Raw genomic sequence first — 20,478 nt, forward strand, 5'->3', positions numbered from 1 at the left:
TAGCACTCACTGAAACCTGGGTGCAGCAAGATGAGTATGTTAGTTTAAATGAATTTTGCCCTCCTGGTTACATTAACTACCATGTACCTCGCACCACTGGCAGAGGAGGAGGGGCTGCAATCTATCGGTCAGATTTGCTCATTAACCCTCCACCTAATTGTTCATTAACTCATTTGAGAGCCTGACTGTCAGCTTCTCCCTCCCAGACTGGAAAGCAGAGAAACCACTCTTACTAGCTGGGGTGTACCGTCCTCCTGCACCTTATTCTGAGTTCTTAGAAGAACTCCCTGACTTTCTGTCTAACTTGGCATTGAACTCAGACAAAGTCATTCTAGTGGGTGACTTTAACATCCATGTGGACGTCAATGATGATCGTCTGGCCACTGCGTTTAAGTCGCTCCTTGATTCTGTTGGCTTCTGTCAGAGGGTAAACAAACCCACTCACACTTTTAATCACATCCTTGATTTAGTACTCACTTATGGAATAGAAGCTGACCTCATCACAGTTCTTCCTCAGAACCCCGTCTTGTCTGATCACTCCTTAACCACATTTGAATTTACTTTAACAAATTATATCCTACCTGGGAAAAAGTCCCGCTTCAGTAGAAGTCTATCTGACACTGCTGTTTCTAGATTTAGGAGCTTATTCCAGCAGAGCTTGCTGCCACATCTTGTAGTGATATAATGGGCAGTTAAGCTGATTTCACCCCACCCAGGGAGACTATCTTGTGGACAGCACTGCAGCAGCACTCCTTGGGACACTTGATGCCGTAGCTCCCCTGAAAATGAAGGTTATCAGCCAGAAAAGAATAGTTCCCTGGTACAGCCCAAAGCTGCGTGCCTTGAAACAGAAGACCAGACAACTGGAAAGGAAGACACATTCCAGCCAGCACGAGGAAGTCCGCCAAGCCTGGAAGGAGAGTTTTTTTAATAAATAAAAAGAACTCCGTAATGCCAGAAGCGCTGACTACTCATCCTTAATAGAAAAGAATGAGAACCACCCCAGGTTCCTCTTCAGCACCGTGGGCAGGCTCACCAAGAACCATAGTGCTGTTGAGCCATGCATCCCCCAACTCTCAGCAGTAACGACTTCCTTTCTTTCTTTACTTAAAAGATTGTGAATATTAGAACAAAGATTGCCAGTAATGGAGGACAGACTACAGTCCCCATAGAAGCACCTCCCAGACTTGGTGCTCACTTGGACAGCTTCTCCCCATCGACCTGTCAGACTTGACTTCTGCAGTCACTTCCTCCAAGTCAGCCACTTGTCTGCTGGATCCCATCCCGACAAGCCTCCTTAAGGATGCCTTCCCTCTAGTCAACACTTCTATATTGAACCAAATCAATCTTTCCTTAGCCACAGGTTATGAGCCACAGGCCTTTAAGGTGGCTGTCATCAACCCTTTACTTAAAAACCGTTCTCTTGACCCAGATGTGTTAGCCAACTATAGGCCGATATCCAACCTCCCTATATCTCCAAGATCCTTGAGAAGGTTGTCCTGGAGCAGCTACATGAACACCTGCACAGCAACGAGCTCTTTGAAGCCTTCCAGTCTGGATTCAGGGAACACCATAGCACTGAACCAGCACTGGTCAGAGTCTCTAATGATCTTCTTATAGCTTCAGACAGAGGTCTTGTCTCTGTCCTTATGGACCTCAGTGCTGCATTTGACACCATCGACCACAGCATCCTGCTACAGAGACTAGACCGTGAAACTGGGATTAAGGACCTGCCCTAAAATGGTTTAAGTCCTACTTATCAGATAGTTTCAGTTTGTTCATGTTAATAATGACTATTCAGAGTACAGCAGAGTCACATATGGTGGACCACAGGGTTCAGTTTTAGGACCGATTCTCTTCACTCTTTACATGCTCCCATTAGGTGTCATAATCCAGAAGCACTCGATCAACTTCCATGTTATGAGGACGACACACAACTCTACTGGTCGATGGAGCCAGACGACACAAGCCAGCTTACTAATCTCCTTGACTGCCTGAAAGACATGAAATCCTGGATGTCCTCTAACTTCTTAATGCTAAATTCAGATCAAACTGAGGTCATCATGTTTGGACCTAAACACCACAGGGACACCTCTCTTACCAGATCACTACTCTAGATGGCATCACCCTGACCCTGAGGACAACTGCAAGGAACCTTGGCGTCATTTTTGACCAGGACCTTTCCTTCAGCTCCCACATAAAGCATGTGACCAGGACCGCCTTCTTCCATCTGCGAAGTATCGCTAATATTAGGAACATCCTTTCCCAGAGTGATGCTGAGAAACTGGTGCATGCATTTATCACTTCCAGGCTGGACCACTGCAACTCTCTCCTGTCAGGATGTCCAAACAACTCTCTAAAGAGTCTCCAGCTGGTCCAGAACGCTGCAGCCAGGGTTCTGACGGGAGTTAGAAGAGAGAACACATCTCTCCACTTTAGCTTCTCTCCTTCCTGTAGGATCTCGAATCCACTTCAGAATCCTTCTGCTGACTCATCAGGCTCTCAATGATGAAGCTCCATCCTCTCTGAAAGAACTCATTAGTCCCTCCTGTCCTACCAGAGCACTCCGCTCCCAGAATGCAGGTCTGTTAGTGACTCCCAATATCTCTAAAAACAGACTGGGAGGTAGAGCCTTCAGGTACCGGCTCCTCTACTGTGGAACCAGCATCTCTTCATGGGTCAGAGAGGAAGACACTCTGACTACATTTAAGTCCAGGCTTAAGACTTTCCTTTACGACAGAGCCTTCAGTCAGGACTGGTTCAGGTAGCTCTGAACCATTGATAGCTATGCTGCTACAGGCTGAGACTGCTGGGGGACACATCAGGTTACATGGAGCCCTCCCCTCCTCTCCTCTTCTCTCCTCTCCTCTACGTATGTATATATACATACATATATATATATATATATATATATATATATATATACATACGTATATATATATATCATATATATATACATACGTATATATGTATATATAGAAATATATACATATATATAATATATACGTATATATACATATATACAAATATATGTGTATGTATGTATGTATATATATACATATATATATAAACATACATATATATACATATATATACATTTAGCGTTTGTGTGTATATGTGTGTGTATATACAGATGTGTGTGCGTGACAGATTAATGTGTATCTGCTATGAAATATATTGATTCTCTATAAATGCTTTTCTATTGTTGTGTTTATATTCAGTGTTTGCAAAATACCTATCATACACCACATGTTTCTTATATCAGAATATTCCATTAATTTATTGGTAATCCCACCACCCCCCAAAATTTCAACGTAACTATGCCAACCGTAACTATGACAACGTCTCTGAGAAAGATGTGGAGAGTTCCTTCACTGAAGGGTGGATTGATGTCATTGTGGCAGTGAAGATGAGTGTCAGTGAGAACACTGAAACACCCGAGATCACCACATCAGAGATTTCATGTATAAGATGACCTCAGTGAAAGAGAAGTTAAATTAATACCAGATCCTAAACAGAGCTGACTGAAGTTCAGGGTTTTTGGACAGAAATGTCACATCACTCTCGTTCAAACAAGTTGCGTGGAAGGACAAGCTTCCACCGTCTCTTAGAAGAATCACTTGGAGGAGAGGTGATCAAGTTTGCTGGGATCCATGATCTGTTCCACGCCCTGCTGTCACACCTGGGGGTGCAGGACACGACCATTGTGTGGCAGGAGAGTCCTTCTGGCCAGAGGCTCCCAGTGGTTGAGGGAACTCCCTCCACCATCAAGCAGGAATCAGCAGAGCATGTAGCTGAGATCAAGCGTCTGGAGCAGGTCACCTCGGAGCAGCAACTTCAAATCCAGGAGCTCCACAAGCTCAACAACAGCATGAGGAGTGAGATACAGGAGCTGGGGAAAACAGTTGAATCAGAATCGCTCCCGATGGTCGAGAAGTGCTGCCATCGTGTAGATGCCTTGGAGAAAACCGTGAACCGTCTGAGAGACAGGATGCGGAGGTACCCTAAACCGGAGGAACTGAGTTGCTCTAACCGGCAGACTGCTGTAGAGTCGGCCATACTCAACTTGGAAAAAGGGATCGAGAGTCTGCAAGTTCGTGTTGCAGCCCTGGAGGAGGGAAAGGTGGACCGGGCTCAGCTGGAACACCTCAGAGAGCTCATTCATGAACGTGAACACATGGAAAAGTCTGAGGCAGTTTCTTCAGCCAAAGCCTATAAAGAGCTTCAAGAACAAATAAATGACCTCTGCAACTCTGTGGAGGAACTGGAGAAGCAGCTGATGGCTGAAATTGCTTTAAGTGAAGAAAAAATGAGACAGCAACGCCATCAAGATGAGGACGTGGGTCAAGCGAATCACACAAAGAGCAACATTTTCAACCTTGAATCCCAGTGGGAAAATCTACATGAGACTAACAAGCGTCTGCAAAACGACAGCAGAGAGCAACAGGCCGACATCGACAACCTGTACAAGACAATGAACCAGCTGGAGAAGAAAAAGGCAGACAAGCGGGTCGTGGAGAGTCAAATTAAAGCAGAAAAACAGACACTGGAAGGGAAAGTGAGTCATGAGCTTGACTCCTTGGCAGAGCAGCTCAAAAACGTGTCTCTTGAGGCGGCCACCAGAGATCAGCAGATGCACAAGGTCATTGACAATTTGTCATCGGAGCTGACGAGTCAGTTGGACTCTGTGAAGAAGCAGCAGGAGGATCGTTGGAAGACAATCCAGAAGAAGCTGCAGGCTCAGGAAGCACCAGAGAAAGTGGTTGCCGCTGGGATCAAGAAACAACTGAAATGCCTTTCATGCGACCGACCAGTTGCCATGCCTGTTCCCAAGCCCACCTCAGAGCTCCCCTCAGCCAGTAGACCCCCCCAGCGCAAGCTCATCCACTCCCGTGCCCTCCACACCCCAAAGCCCAATCAAAGCCACGCCGTCCCTGACACACAGGCACCCAAAATCAAGAGTGCTGTGACCGGTCAGCACGCTGGCATGAAGCAGCCTGCCAAGAAGAAGATGGAACCCTCGCCTCAGCCCATACAGTCTAGAAAAGTGAAAAATGGGACTGTTCACCAAAGACACGGAAAGGTTGCCATCCTCGGAACAGACGGGCGTATTTACAAAGGTTCCTGAATACACAGGTCAAAGCAGACGTCCGTCCCCACGGATCCTGGATCTGCTCCACCTTCCTGCCTACTTCCATGCTCTCATGAGCTCAGTGAATTCAGGCGTTCTAAATATTCCCCGCTCAACTGTTACTGGTTTTATCACCGAGTGGAAGCAACTGGGAACAACAGCAACTCAGCCTCAAAGTGGTTGGCCAAAATCACAGAGTGGAGTCAGCACACGCTGAGGCGCAGTGCACAGAGGTTGCTAACGTTCTCTGAAGTCCATTGCTACAGACAGGTTACCCTAATGGGAGGGGAAAAGAATCGACGGTGGATGGAGCCCTTGACCTTGAATCCCAGCAGAAAAACAGGCGCTGGAAGGGAAAGTGAGTCATGAGCTTGACTCCTTGGCAGGGCAGCTCAAAAATGTGTCTCTTGAGGCGGCCACCAGAGGTCAGCAGATGCACAAGGTCATTGACAATTTGTCATCGGAGCTGACGAGTCAGTTGGACTCACCAGAGAAGTGATTTTTTTTGAGAGATAGAAAGGGATTTCTGCCAGGAACAAAAAACAGTTCAAATGCCTCTCGGGCGACTGACCAGTTGCCATGCCTGTTCCCAAGCCCTCCTCAGAGCTCCCCTCAGCCAGGGGACCCCCCACCAGTGCCCCCGGTACTCCACGCAGGCTTCCCTATGAGGACAAGCTTCTGTTCCACGCCCTGCTGTCACACCTGGGGGTGCAGGACACGACCATTGTGTGGCAGAAGAGTCCCTCTGGCCAGAGGCTCCCAGTGGTTGAGGGAACTCCCTCCACCTTCAAGCAGGAATCAGCAGAGCAAGCAGCTGAGATCTGAGCTGAGCGTCTGGAGCAGCCCAGTGCCCCTGGTACTCCATGCAGGATTCCCTATCAGGGCTATCACCTCTCCTGCCCCTGGTACTCCACACAGGCTTCCCTATGAGGACAAGCTTCTATTCCTAAAAATGCTAAAATACTGTCAGTATAGAAATGATACTGAAGTATCGGGACCAGCAGGTACACCATTATCTTGGAGGGGGTGGGTTGTGATGGACATATAACATTCGCAGAATTGGTGTCAAGAAATCAATAGGGGTTGATCAGAAGTTGCTATATTTATCATTCATTCACCAATGATTTTGTTGTTGCTGTGAGACCATGTTGTGGGACACAGACAGCCATTGAGGACTCGCCCCAAGCACAGAAAATGACTCATCCTTACTCCTACTTATTGACTTCATCACTCCCGCCATGAATCCTATGTTCAATAAAAATCACATGGTGAAACAATGAAATAAAACAGCAAATTCTGGAATCAGAATCGTGAACAGAATACTTGATTCATCCCCAAGGACAGTTCTATTCACTACAGGGTTCTCACGTGTCCTGGAAAACCTGGAAAACTGGTCAACAGTTTTCCAGTCATGGAAAATGATTAAAAAAGGACAAATGTCCTGGAAATGGTTAACATTTATTGGAAAAATTAGGTATCCCCCCTACCTTGGGATCGCATGCTCGTGGGTTGAAAGTTGGGCGCGTGCATGTCTGTCGTCACCGTATGAGCCCAGCACTTCTCTGCCTCGAGCCCGCGCAGCGCCCACGTGACGCTTCCAGCCAATCAAATCAGCATTTCCGCTTGGAGCGGTTCTGCAGCCCAGGGTTCTCAGTTCATTTGGTCGCGAGATTTAGCGACTTTTCAGACGCTGTTAAGGATTTAGTGCCTCGAGACCAAACCAGCAACTCTAAGTTGAAAAGTGTCGCTGGTGGCGGTCCGCCAGGGTGAGATTGTTCTCCCCAGCAGCCTCTCGGTACTCTGTTGAGTGACAGGCAGAGGAGAGTCAGTGGGCGTGTCTCAGAGCTCGGTTTGAGAACGTGCTCAGAGCAGAGCTTCCAGGTAGTTATGGTTAACAGGTGAACACCTGAATGGGCCTCGTTTCAATCAGTACTCCACACTTGTTTGACTGTCTGACAATAGAAACGGAAAATAAGAGAATAAAAGCAGGGGTGAGTCACGTGGGCCACCTGAGAAACGGTTGTTTCCCCGGTGGCGACCATGGGACAGTCACGCCAGGTTATTTGATTGAGAAGATACCTTTTTAGGAAAGTTAAATGTCTTCTAGTCTTTTCTACTCATCTATTAACTTAATTGATTTCAATTTTTTCAGCCTAAATAGCTGCTTGTTCAATTAACTCTTCTCTGGAATTATTTTAACATCTTTTTAAAGCCAATGTGACATTTATGAATTCATTCCATGTTCATTAGAATTGTTTCTGTCTGAAATGGGACATGTGTAATACATTGTTTCAAATAAAAAAATAGCGTCCAGAGTAGAAAAACCATTGATTCTGACTCAAGGTGATGTAAGGAACAATAATACGTGCAATTTTGCCTCCATCTGAAAATGATCTGCTGGTTTGTCATGCTAATGAAGTGCTGCGCTGTAGTCCGTGGTGTTTGCCTCATTCTATGATACCTTTGTCAGAATTATTTCTCCGAGATAAATTATATACTGCACATCAAACGTAGGAGTAACAAACATGGAAACAATCTGCTCAATGCAAGTTACAACTGGAGAAAGGAACCCTTCCAAAGTGTGAGCGGGACAGAGACATGTAGTCGTGCACTGGTCCTCAAATGGAGGGACGTGGAGGTCCTCCAGGGGTACGTGAAGCTTTTCAAAAATATAAATAAATAAATCTGTCATCTGCACTTCTTTCTTAGAACGAGTTCCTTCAGTGGTCAACGTGGAACCCAGTGTGAACAGAGGAGCCAGTGACAGTTTCAGAAGCAAAGCCAGAGAGAACTTCAAAGGTGCTGGACTGAAAGATGAGAAAATCCAATCATTCGCCTTTCCAAGAGTTTATTTGAGCTCAAAGTTCAACACCAAAAACACGCCATTTCTCAACATACATATTCTTAATATGTACATCACAAACATTGGAAAAGAGCGCGTACCTCCCCGCTGAGGCTGTTGGCTTTTATTGTGTGACTGTGAGTGTGTGTGTGTGTGTGTGTGTGTGTGTGTGAGTGAGTGAGTGTGTGTGAGTGAGTGAGTGAGTGTGTGTGTGTGTGTGTGTGTGTGTGTGTGTGTGTGTATGTGTGTGTGTGTATGTCTTTATCACATTGTGGGGCTCAAAACCTGAATACACAGTCACAGCGTGGGGACCAAAATTTTTGTGGGAACCAAAAACCCACAAAAAAAACCTTGAATTCAGTGAAAAGAAGGTCACAGGGATGCCCTGTCACATTTTCAGGGGTATCCCTACAATGCACAGAAACCAACTTTGTGTGCTTATATGTGCTTAGGAGAGGTAACTCAGTACCGGCACCTAGTGGTAGGAGTTGGTAATGCACAAGCACACAACTCACACACACTTGGCTCTCCTGCGCATGTGCAAGCACATTTACTTGTCTTTGTGGCATTGTACGGACACCAGACAGGGACATGCAGTCAGAGACGGATTATTCGCACTGAATACTGGTTAAACATAGATTTATTGTATCTGCACTACGTATTTACAACTGGTTATTTGTTAATCATTAATCATTTAATATATTTATCAAATTGTCTACCCTAATTGGAATGTTTTATTGTTTTTACACAACTATATTCTATTTTACTTAATTTATCCATTCGATTACCTTCCCTAATCAGAATATTTTAATGGATTTTAGCTAACTGTTTTATTGGGGCCAGATGGTGGTTCGCAAGAAAAGCCGAATGGACGAGATGGAAGATAGCCCATACTGTGCTAGCTTAGATTATATAACTTTAACGTTACAATGTAAGGAAACAGTTAGCTTCATAAACATATCCATATAAATTATGTTACCTTTGATAAAGTGGTCACTGCACACACCAGTATTATCTGACTCCGCTCCTCCTGACTGCAGACGAAGTCGCACCATAGCAACGCAGTGACATGCTGGCGTGTGCAAACAAGCTTATAAGCAGGGGTGCACATGAGCGCTACCGAGCGCGGGGACACGAAACACGGAACACGAAAATAATTACTTAGCGGGGCCTGTCTCTTTGACAATTTGAGAAGTGCTTTTCCCCGCGCTCGGTAGCAGTCGGTACGCAAAAGCGTATAAAAGCCTTTGAAGCCGAGCGCATTTGTCCAGGTTCCTTACGCATGCGCGCATGCGGACCACTTATGTGCACCCCTGCTTATAAGATAAACTAGTGCTTAATTATCCTAACTTCCAAGTCAGGGGTATAATGTCTCATACGCCATATTAATGAGGAATATGTATATATAATCAAGAAAAATTGGGGAAAACTCTTTATGGATAAAAAGTTTCGTTTGTATTGAATGAACAGATTGGATTGCCTTGATACGGTTTTCGTGACATGCCCGGTGGGCGGAGTTGTTAAGTTTTATCTATAACAGTATAACCACCCTTACAAGACGTGCTCATAATACGAAACAAGCGCTCCTTGGCTGGAACTACGGAGGAGAGAGGAGAAGCGGCAGTCTCGCCTTTCAATGTCAGCACAGCAGCCAGAGCAGCGTTAATAAAAAGGTAAGTTGTGCTGGCACAACATTAGGATTTATTTCAGTGAACTGAGCTTGTTTTATATGATTTAAATGTGGTCTAAATGTGGTCAAACCATGAAGAAATGTTTTTGTTTTTTTTAAACAGGTAACCATAAAAGCTCACATTTACCTGAACGTGAGCTAGCTAGATAGCTTCGGTTAACATAAAAATATTAAAATAAATGTTACAATTTCTTACAAATAACAGGAGTGTTTCTGTTTTTAAAAAGTCAAAAGACAAGAAAGTTTGTGCACGGACCACAATTTCTTTACTCATGAATGATAATGCCAGCTAGCTAACTAAGCTAACAACGTTAGCTAGCTAAGCTAATTGGCTAATCGGCTCGAAGTTGTTAGGAACAGCAGGCACGTGTCTGGCTAAAAAAAAAGTTGGTTTCATTTTATTTTGAATCAGTAAAGCATAAAGTAGCACGATAAATGGGACACAATGAAGTTTTTTTGTATTCTTTTTCAAGTTTAACATGAGGGCTATGCCTCATGTTAGTGGTATAAGTTTGAAAGTGGAAAGTGAAGCACCCAGTTTAATATTATGAAGCCCTTTGTAAAGGGAGTCCATCATTTCTCAATTAGGTAGTGTGTAAACTGTTATAAGGTTGTTTGGACCAGTGTTTCTCAAACTCGGTCCTCGAGCGTCACTGCCCTGCATGTCTTATACCCTTTTTTACACCAAAATTAGTGTATATATGTAGGGTTTTTAAATGCGGGTAAACCCCCCAGAAATAGCCATTGCCAGCAGTCCTGGGTCTGATTTAGGTATCTGCAAGGCTGTCAGGATCCGACATGCTGAATTTGGAAGAGAGAGCGCAACACACTGAATATTTGGGAAAGAGTGTGCGCGAGTGAGCTGATAGCAGAGCTAGCTGACAACAGGAGCAGGAGAGGGAGCAGGTGTTGAGAGAAAGCAAAGCTGAATGAGAGAAATATGGTTCAAGCCTGATAACAATCCATTCATTTGAATCAGACTTGTTGAAGACATCTAAAACATGCAGGGCAGTAGTACTCAAAAACTGACTTTGAGAAACACTGGTTTAGAGTTTTTTAACCCAAATTTAGGCTGATTTGTTATTGTTGAGTGAGGGACAGGTGCGGTGTGGAGTGGCTCAGCATGTTGCCATTTTTTTTTCCAATTTAGATTTGGTATATGGAGTGGTTCATTTTCTGATTGCATTGTTTGAAGTTTGAACCTTGTATATTAAAGTGTTACACTCTGGTGGTCTACATTTGGTTGTTAAAGCTAACAAAGAATTTTTATGAAAAGATTTATGAGGCTGTCTAAAAATATCTAAGCATTTTATTTTATTTTAGGATTTGCAATGTCAAGGAGATGCAGGAAACCACCATGACAGGATGCAATAGAACATGCTGTCAAGGCCCTTGACAAGACAGCAGCCTTGGAAGTTCGATACATTAACTCTTTTAAAGGTACAGTATGTGTGCATGTGTTTATTCTTACCGCTTAATTGTACCCTTGTTTAGTGAAGAGAAGACATGGAAAGTTGCACAGAAATTAGCAGTGCATTTTGAATTTGGGGATGAAAAAGGATCTATCTATCTATCAAGGACATTAGCTCTGGTCTGGTGGCCTGACTGGATGCGGATGCACAAACCAAAGTTTGAAATTATTATATTTGGGGTGTTATTGTAGTTATAACCTTTTATTAATGATATCTGTTCATGATGATTATTGATGTCTTAGATCCCCTGTTTATGCAGCTAATAGGGATACAAAAAAATACCACAACTGTAAAGCTTTTAACAATATCTGCTTGTGCACTAGGGCGAGGTGTGTTTGCCAAGGTCCATTTCAGAAAAGGAGACTTTGTGGTGGAGTACAGAGGGGAACTAATACATTCTGAAGAATCTCTAAGGCGGAGGAGGGCATATCACAGTAGATGTGTTGTTTTCATGTTTGACTTCTACTGGCAAGAAAAAACATGGTGGGAAGGCTTTTACATTAAGTTTTAGATTTTTGAATGGTCAACTAGTTAGCAATTATAACCATTAGTAAGTGGCCTGTCTTGTGTATCTGAAGCTCTCTTTTTAAGAACTGGTATTAAATTACAATCAGTGATTAAATTTTTTGAGGCGAATCACTTATTTGCTGCCTTTCTAAAGTGTTGATGCAGCTCAAGAAGATGACAGCTTTGGACGACTCGTTAATGATGACCACGAGCATCCAAACTGCAAAATGAAGAGGATCATAACTGAGGGCAAACCACACCTCTGTCTATTTGCTCTAAGGGACATTCATGCAGGAGAAGAGATGTCATATGACTATGGTGGAACTGACTGGCCATGGAGGAAACAGGTTTGTCATAAATGAGTCACTGAATGCGAGTGTGAAAAATTGTCATTCATGGAAAGAAAGGTTAATGAATGTGAATGTTTTACAGTTTTACAGATTGACACTAACGCAACTTCCATTCATTTATTTAATACTACAACATATTAATAATGTACAATGTCTGGTGTTTCTAGTTTTAGTCAAATGTGTGCAAGAGTTACACTTGTGAATACTCTTTGGTTTCTGTAATAGTAGTCACCAACTGTAATGGTGACTACAGTGCTATAACAGGCTACACTCTTGTGACTGGAATCAGAGAAAAGACGATTTGGAATCAGAGAAAAGACGATTTGGAATCAGATAAAGGACGGTTCAAACATAAATATCACAGATGTTTTCCTTCCCATTTTGTCTCTTAAACTAACTTGTTTCTGTTGACGAGCTACTCCATAATGATTATGAATTATCATTCCAGGCCGAAGGACAATCTTCTATGACTGAGTCTTTGGACACTGAAGTCTCCAGAACAGCAGAGCACACTGCGCAGAGATCTTCAGTCTCCCAGATGATGGTAATAATCTGTTGTTTTTAAACCCTTCTTTTGTTTCTAGTTTTAGTCAAATGTGTGCAAGAGTTACACTTGTGAATACTCTTTGGTTTTACTTTAGATCTTTACAGCTCTGACGTCAAGTACGGTGCCAAGCACACTCTGGTTTTTGTGATTTAATGGGGACCGTCACACACTTGTCTGGTTTCTCTTAATTGTTGGGACCATCGTAGGTAGATGATATCATACAGATTTAATGATAGTCCCCATCATACCAGCTTTTGGTCACACATAAATTCAGTCCTGTCATACTTCACCTCTGCCTTTTTTCATCTGTAATCATTACAGTATTCCTACAGCAGGCAACCTATGTAAGACAGAATCACAGCCAACTTGAACCTATCAAAAGTAACTTTGATTTTAAGTCAGATACAGGAAATATTTTCCAGGTGTATTCAGTACTGCCAGTTAACCCAAATGCTTTTGTAAACAGGACACTAAAGTGATGGCTGCTGACATGGATTTTACAGTCATATGAGTAATTATCTACAAATCTATAGTTTCCACCTCAAATAGCAATATTCACGAATAGTTTTTGTCATGCCGTGTCTTTGCCATATATTCAAATTACTTTAATGCCACCATGGTAAAGTACATGTTAGTTTTTTGAACAATATGACAATGTCTTGGTTAGTTTTTCTACACGTCAGTTTTTATACAGATGTATATGTTTGCGTATTTTGTTGTCATATATATCATTTCTTCACTTTTTTTTCTTATAGGGTTCAGATGAACCAGAACTCTTTCCTGCAACTGACAAAGTTACACTTGTAGATTACACAGATTCTGACGAATCTGAGTCCATGCACAAGTCCTTCCCAGTTGAATGGAAGCTGCCAGGTAAAGTAATGTTAATACATTTTTGAGCATTTACATGTATGGTGGTTTGTTCATGTTCTTTCTTTTTGTACATTGGTACAAATGCAAATTACATGTCTTTTGGACACTCTAGACATGTCCGACTTCTGAGTTTGAGTCTGGACCTAGCATCACCGACCAGGACAGAGATTATATTCCAAGGTTGAGGAGGACCAAAAGCATACAAGTAAGCAACACACTATGTAGAGAAGAGATTAAAACGTGCATGAAATTTAATTACTGATAGTTTGCATCTTGAGTTATGTGCCTGTGGAAAGTGTTTAATCATGTGCTGACTTTAATTGAATTTACTTTTTCTTTTCTGAAGGTGAACAGACAGATTGATTTTGATTCAGATGAGCTTTTTGACCTCACCTCAGATGACAGTGGAGAGGAATATATTCCTAAGAGTAGTGAGGATTCTTCTGAAGGTACAGATACAAGCGAAGTTATTGGCCCAGTCAATCAGGAAGACAGCATGCTCAGATTTCCAAACTTAGGAGAGTGAACCTTGTGAGCATGTCAGAGTGAACGTCACACTTGTGCGTGATTCAACATGGCGGCACACATCTGAAGATACCAGAACAAGCTAACTCCTTAAACGCCGATTCACACAGTTAGATCAATCGGAAACTCAAACCACGGAAAGCGATTTTCAACTCTCTCATCCACAAACAATCCTCAAAATAAATCTGGAAGAAGAGACAGTGGAAAGTCTGCAGGAGTACGTCGACGAGTGCTACCACCAACTCGTCATGGGCAAGACGGACAACGTGACGACCCCACTTCCTAAAAGAAGCCGACCGTCCAGCGCACCCTCATTGCCCGATAAGGATTTCGGAGACATTCTGGAATCAATAGACAAAAAACTGACAAGTTTCGATGCAAGACTCTCTCTAGTGGAAATCCTCCACAGAGAGTTCCAGGCTCTCTGTGAGTCACTGGAATTCAGCCAGCAACAGGTGGCTTCACTGGCCGCTGAAAATCAAGCCCTTAAAGCCTCCATTAAATCACTCACCGAGGGGGCGACGGAGATTACAGTGGAGAACAAGCGGATGAAAGAGGCTATCCTTGACATCCAAGCTAGGAGCATGCGGGACAACCTGGTATTCTCCGGCATACCTGAGCAGACGGAGGAAGACCCCGAGATGTCCATCAAAGACTTCCTCCACAAACAGCTGAAACTTCCGATGGAGACCGTGAAGAACATCACCTTCCACCGGGTGCATCGCCTTGGAGGGAAGAGACCAGAGAAACGGCGGCCCAGACCCATCATTGCGAAGTTCGAGCACTTCAAGCAGAAGGAGCTGGTGAAGAGCCGGGGCAGGGAACTGAGAGGAATGGACTTCAGTGTGAACGATCAATTCCCTAAGGAGATGCTGGAGCGCCGCAAACGCCTGTTCCCTGTAAGGAAGAGGTTCATCGACGGAGGATCCCGCGCTGTCATCGCGGTGGATAAACTGTACGTTAACGGCCAGCTGTTCCGTGATCCGGAGATCACCCCTTGGCTCTGCTAAAGCGCGTCTCCTCTCTCCACACGGAACTCACCGGATTCAGCCGAGAATTGTATTAGCATGATGAAGGTCATGGATTAAGGTAACACCAGTTTCTCTCATTCGTTGTTTTTTTGTGTTTTTTTTTCTTCTTTCTCTCTTAATACTGTGTTAAGCCTAAAACATAAAAACACACATGGTAGACTGCTACATGCCGAGTTTACTCACGAGTGTGTATTTATGTGAGTATTTATGTGTGTATTTATGTCTCCCCTTTGTCTTTCCTTTCGTTGTTCTGTGTTACATGTTATTTTTAAATGTGATGTTTATATGGTTTGTAGTGCAGGGATATAATATTGTTACATTTGCCACACACATGCACTCTCATCCTCTCTGGCGCCACCACACACACACGCGCGTGCACAAAGATACAGGTACACATTCTCTCTCTCACTCACCTACTTGTTACAACTTACACTCAGTAGATTAGTTTAGACACGAACAAACTACGGTTTGTCACTTGGAATGTACGTGGAATCGGCTCACGTGAAAAACGGCTTAAAATTTTAACACACCTACAAAATTTACAAGCAGACATTGTCCTATTACAGGAAACCCATCTACCTAAAACAGGTAAGCATGTGTTAAGCCCGCTGTCCCCGCACACATACACAGCGAGTTATAACACCAAGCAAAGAGGCATAGCCATTCTGATTCACAAAAACGTCAGGTTCACTTGTAATAACACCATCGTAGACCCAGAAGGTAGGTTTGTAAGAGTCACCATAGCCACACACAACACAGAGGTATGCATGGCCAGGATATATGGTCCAAATGTTGATGACCCCTCCTTCTTCCACAGCTTCTTCACTGCACTTTCAGCCCACTCAGACACAGCACTCATAGTGGGAGGGGACTTCAACCTGGTATTGAACCCACAAGTGGACAGAATCAGTAGAGCAGCTAGTCAGCGCAACTGCCAATCTTCCGACATAATAAAGCAGTACATGAGTGATTTCGGTCTTTGCGATGCTTGGCGCTCACACCACCCCACACTTAAGGAATACACCTACTACTCACCAGTGCACCACTCCTCCTCTCGTTTGGACCACTTTTTAATTAGCAACTCAATTGTGAAGGATGTCTTTGACACCAAGATTCACCCCATTGTCATTAGCGACCAGGCACCAGTCACTCTGACACTCACAAAAAAAACTAGAACACCGCTTTCTAAACAATGGAGATTTAATACATCGTTGCTCAAGGACCCCAATTTTATTAAATTCTTTAAGGAGGAATGGACAATATTCTGTGAGATAAATGACCAGCCTGATGTCTCAGCCTGTGTGCTATGGCAGGCGGCAAAAGCAGGCATGCGGGGCAAAATAATATCTTACTCTTCATATAAGAAAAAACAGGAGAAAGCTCTCGAAACAGAATTAAATGAAAAAATTAAAGCCTTGGAGACAACTTATGCTGCCTCCCAAGAGGAACACCTACTGAGAGAATTAAGGGAATTAAAACTAAAACTAAATAATTTACTCGACATCGAAACACAATTTCAGCTGCAGAGACTACACTTGGAGAACTTTGAACATAACAATAAATCCAGCAGATTTTTAGCGAACCAACTAAAACGGAACAAAGAAAGAGCAACAATATCCTCCATTAAGGACTCCAATGGGGAAACAACCTGTGACCCAGAAGAAATCAATTACATTTTTAGGGAATTCTATAAAAAAAAACTTTACTCACCTGAGATTAACCCATCCAAATCTTGCATTGAAAACTTTCTAAGCACACTTGACTTGCCAAAATTAAATCAAGACCAAATAATGGCTCTGGAGTCTCCTATTTCTATCGAGGAACTTCAAGAAGCCCTTAAACATATGCCAAACAAGAAAGCCCCGGGACCGGATGGCTTTCCTGCAGAATTCTACAAAGAGTTTTGGCCTGAGCTTGCACCAATATTCTACAAAATGTTCACTGAAATACAGGAAACCTCGACCATGCCACCCGACATGAACCGTGCGATTATTAACCTTCTCCTTAAACCGGACAAAGACCCAGCACTTCCATAAAGCTATCGTCCAATATCACTAATAAATGCAGATATTAAAGTCATCAGCAAGGCGCTAGCTAGAAGGCTTGAAAAAGTAACACCTCACATAATACATCCTGACCAGACCGGGTTTATTAAAGGACGGCACTCTACTAACAACACACGTAGACTTATCAACCTGATAGACGACTGTAACAGTCAGAGCAAGGATGCCATAATTGTCTCCCTAGATGCAGAAAAAGCATTCGACAGGGTAAATTGGAACTTTCTCCTCACCACATTACAAAAGTTTGGGTTTGGAGATAACTTTGTGAACTGGATCAAAACATTTTACCGCGCTCCCAGTGCTTGTGTCAGAACAAATGATCAAACTTCTCCAAGCTTCTCTCTCCAAAGAGGAACCAGACAGGGTTGTCCACTTTCCCCTTCCCTTTTTGCTTTATTCATAGAGCCACTCGCAGCTGCAGTCCGGCAAAACAACAACATCAAGGGAATTGATGCTACAAATGTGATCCATAAGATAAGCCCTTATGCTGATGATGTATTACTTTTCCTACGGAATGCACAATCATCTCTCCCTGAAACGATAGCACTCATTGACAAATTCTCAACCATTTCTGACTACTCTATTAGTTGGAGCAAGTCAACTGTTCTTCCCATCAACTCAGGTTTCCAGAGTATGCTCGCCGCACCACTACGGCCAGGAAACATTAAATACCTGGGCATCAACATCTCTGCCAAATTGTCTGACTTGACACGGCTAAATCATACCGCCCTAATCAAAGAAATAGAGGACGACCTCACCCGGTGGCGCACACTATCCATATCACTTATGGGAAGAATAGCAACAGTAAAAATGATGATCTTGCCAAAAATCAACTATGTTTTCTCGATGGTTCCGACCCAACCTCCCCGGACTTGGTTCAAAACACTCGACTCTAACATCTCCAAATTTCTCTGGAAAGCTAAGCCACCACTATAAGCTTAAAGACTTTACAAAAGAGTAAAGACTATGGTGGCTTGGAACTACCAAATTTTTATAATTACTACTTGGCCAATAGATTGCAATACGTACTAAAATGGTTAAAGCCAAACTCATTAGACCAAGCATGGCGCGATATTGAACAAACATTCTGCAAAGAAATCCAAATCTCTGATCTCCCTTTTATCAGCCCTGTTATCAAGCGTCACAGCTGCTTTAAGTACATTAGCATCAGCAACACCCTCATAGCCTGGTGGGAATTTCTCAAAAGCAATGGGCTCTCGAACACCCCTTGCAGGCTCACGCCTATCTGGAACAATCCTGACATCCTGCAAAATAAAAAAACAATACATTTTGCTGCATGGGCCAATAAAAGGATTAAAAATCTACAGCATATCTTCCAAGACAAAGAATTCATAGAATTTAACCAAATTACAGCAAATGATGGTATTAACAAAAACAAAGTTCTGGAATATCTTCAGCTCAAATCTATAATACAGGCACGGTTTGACCTCACCCAGTTAGACTTCGAGCTTCCACCCAGAATAACAGATTTTTTACAAATTTCACCCCCTAAACTACTGTCTAAAATTAACTCAATAGTTTCAACAACAGAACTTATAATCTCTATTCCTTCATCCAAATGGGAGGAAGATCTGTCGATCAACCCAAACCCTAACTTTTGGATAGAAATCTGCTCCAACACATTTAGAATGATTCGCAGTGGTAACCTACAATTAATAAATTACAAGGTTCTCCACAGAACACACTACACAGGACAAAGGATGTTCCAGATGGGCCTCACACAAACAAACATTTGTCCATATTGTGCGACTGGCTCACCAGACTGCTATCTGCATGCTATATGGCTTTGTACACCTGTTAACAATTTTTGGCAGAGGGTTTGTAAAGACCTATCATGGTGGTTCGGGTACCCCATCCCCATCTCCCCCTCACTTTGTCTGCTAGGTGACCTCACTGATGTTAATATGGAAGTAAACAAATCCTGCATGCTTCTCACTGCTCTAAGCATCGCAAAGAAGGCCATCCTGATGAAATGGAAATCCAAGAACAACCTAAGCATCACTCAATATAGAAACCTTTTATTAGACCACATTTCCATGGAGAGAATGTCTGCTTGGGAGGAAAGTCGATCGTCAGAGTTCGAACAAATCTGGTCCCCGATAATTAAATCCATCACATAGTTTTGATTGGGGGGGCTGGGCTTCGTGGCTCTGGCCCCGGGGCGGGTGGCTATGGACGCTGGCTGCCTTGGGTTCCGGTGGTTCGCTGGGCTGGTGGGCCTTGGGTTACTGCCTTCTGGGGCGGCTTTGGGTCTCGCCTGTTGAGGGACGACATGGGGGGCGTGGGGGCGGCTTCCCCTATCATAGCGGCACCCTATGGGATTGGGGGTTGGGGGTCCTTGGGCTGGGTCGGGGGCCCTGTGCTCTGCTGCCGGGGATTCGCGCAAGTCCCCCAGTGGGGTCCTGCGGTGGGGGGCTGTGGTCGCCCGGTCCCCGGACCCCGGCGGGGCGTGCTGGGGCCTGCCGTGGCGGCTGGGGCATATTTGCCCCCGGACGATGGGAGGAGGGTGGGGAAGGAAGGTTAGGTGGGGTTAGAGAGGGAGGGGGGTCAGGGGGAGGGGGGTCGGGAGGGAGGGAGGGAGGTAGGGGCTGGAGAGTGAGGTAGAGGTGGACTCTTGGCGCCTGGGACATGCTGACCTGGGGCCCTGCTGCTCCCCTAGGGGTGTGGCACCCACATTTGGGAGGGGTTTGCTAGCCTCGGCCCACCCTCGGGCGGGCTGGGCCCTGGCGCGGTGTCCTGGACTGCCACCACTCTGGACAAAGGGAGGATGCTAGGGGACGTCTGAGGATGGGGGCTGACCTCCTTGATGCTGATCGAACTGGGGGCCCTGACCACGGGCTGCTGGCTGGGGGTTCCACTGTGCACTGGGGGCCTGGGCCCTCCCTGCCCTCTGACTGCACGGTGGTGGGCCCTCTGCCCGGATCTCCGGACAGTGCCCCTTGGTGCTCCAATCTGACCTCTGGACCAGGGAGGCTAGACTCCCTGTTGGCTGGTTGCAGTGGTGACGGGGTGGTCAGCGGGGCCAGTCTGGAAGCTGACCCCCTGCAGGTCTGGCCCATTCCTCAGCCCCTCTCATTCCCTCTCTGTCCCATCACATCACATCTTATGTATCACTAGGCCTTGAGGGGCTGGACCCCCCAATTTTAATCACATCGTAGACATTTAGGGCTTGGGGGAGTGCATGAGGATGTACTGGGAGACTCTGCCGTCTGCAACCGGCGGGGCTCCCATGCCCTGGGTACCTCCGCCAATTTTAACTACATTCTAGTCATCCACATCATCACATCTACATTCCCATGCACAACACGCATCCTGCACCATGTTGGGATGGGGGGGCAGCTGGGGCAGGGAGTGGGTCCAGTGCTGCCTCCTTTGCTAACCGCACCATTGCGGGCCTGGGGGCCTGGGGGGGGGGTGGTCCTCTTC

At 44.6% G+C, this 20,478-nt stretch overlaps 2 protein-coding genes across 3 annotated transcripts; both read left to right on the plus strand.

The window, feature by feature from the left end:
• The first annotated feature begins 3,509 nt into the window (after nt 1–3,509).
• On the plus strand, nt 3,510–11,310 carry LOC147242012 (uncharacterized). The gene is made up of 2 exons (XM_086191545.1): nt 3,510–9,646; nt 10,987–11,310. The coding sequence occupies exon 1, from the start codon at nt 3,551–3,553 to the stop codon at nt 5,126–5,128; it is 1,578 nt and encodes a 525-aa protein (XP_086047671.1). The 5' UTR covers nt 3,510–3,550; the 3' UTR covers nt 5,129–9,646; nt 10,987–11,310.
• Nucleotides 11,311–11,713: 403 nt separating this feature from the next.
• On the plus strand, nt 11,714–17,396 carry LOC147242013 (uncharacterized). Of its 2 annotated transcripts, XR_015110923.1 has the most exons (6): nt 11,714–11,989; nt 12,441–12,536; nt 13,295–13,412; nt 13,525–13,617; nt 13,759–15,026; nt 15,786–17,396. XR_015110923.1 is itself a non-coding variant. In XM_086191546.1 (5 exons), exon 5 carries the CDS (start codon nt 14,186–14,188, stop codon nt 14,945–14,947), a length of 762 nt encoding a protein of 253 aa, XP_086047672.1. In that variant the 5' UTR covers nt 11,714–11,989; nt 12,441–12,536; nt 13,295–13,412; nt 13,525–13,617; nt 13,759–14,185; the 3' UTR covers nt 14,948–17,396. The 2 variants fall into 2 exon arrangements, 1 of the variants encoding a protein (XP_086047672.1); XM_086191546.1 differs by having other exon boundaries at nt 13,759–17,396.
• Nucleotides 17,397–20,478: the final 3,082 nt, after the last annotated feature.

The sequence above is a fragment of the Aulostomus chinensis genome, chromosome 21 (genome assembly GCF_037954235.1).
Source record: "Aulostomus chinensis isolate RoL2024-O1b breed Wild chromosome 21, RoL_Achi_v1.0, whole genome shotgun sequence".
Classification (NCBI taxonomy): Eukaryota; Metazoa; Chordata; class Actinopteri; order Syngnathiformes; family Aulostomidae; genus Aulostomus; species Aulostomus chinensis.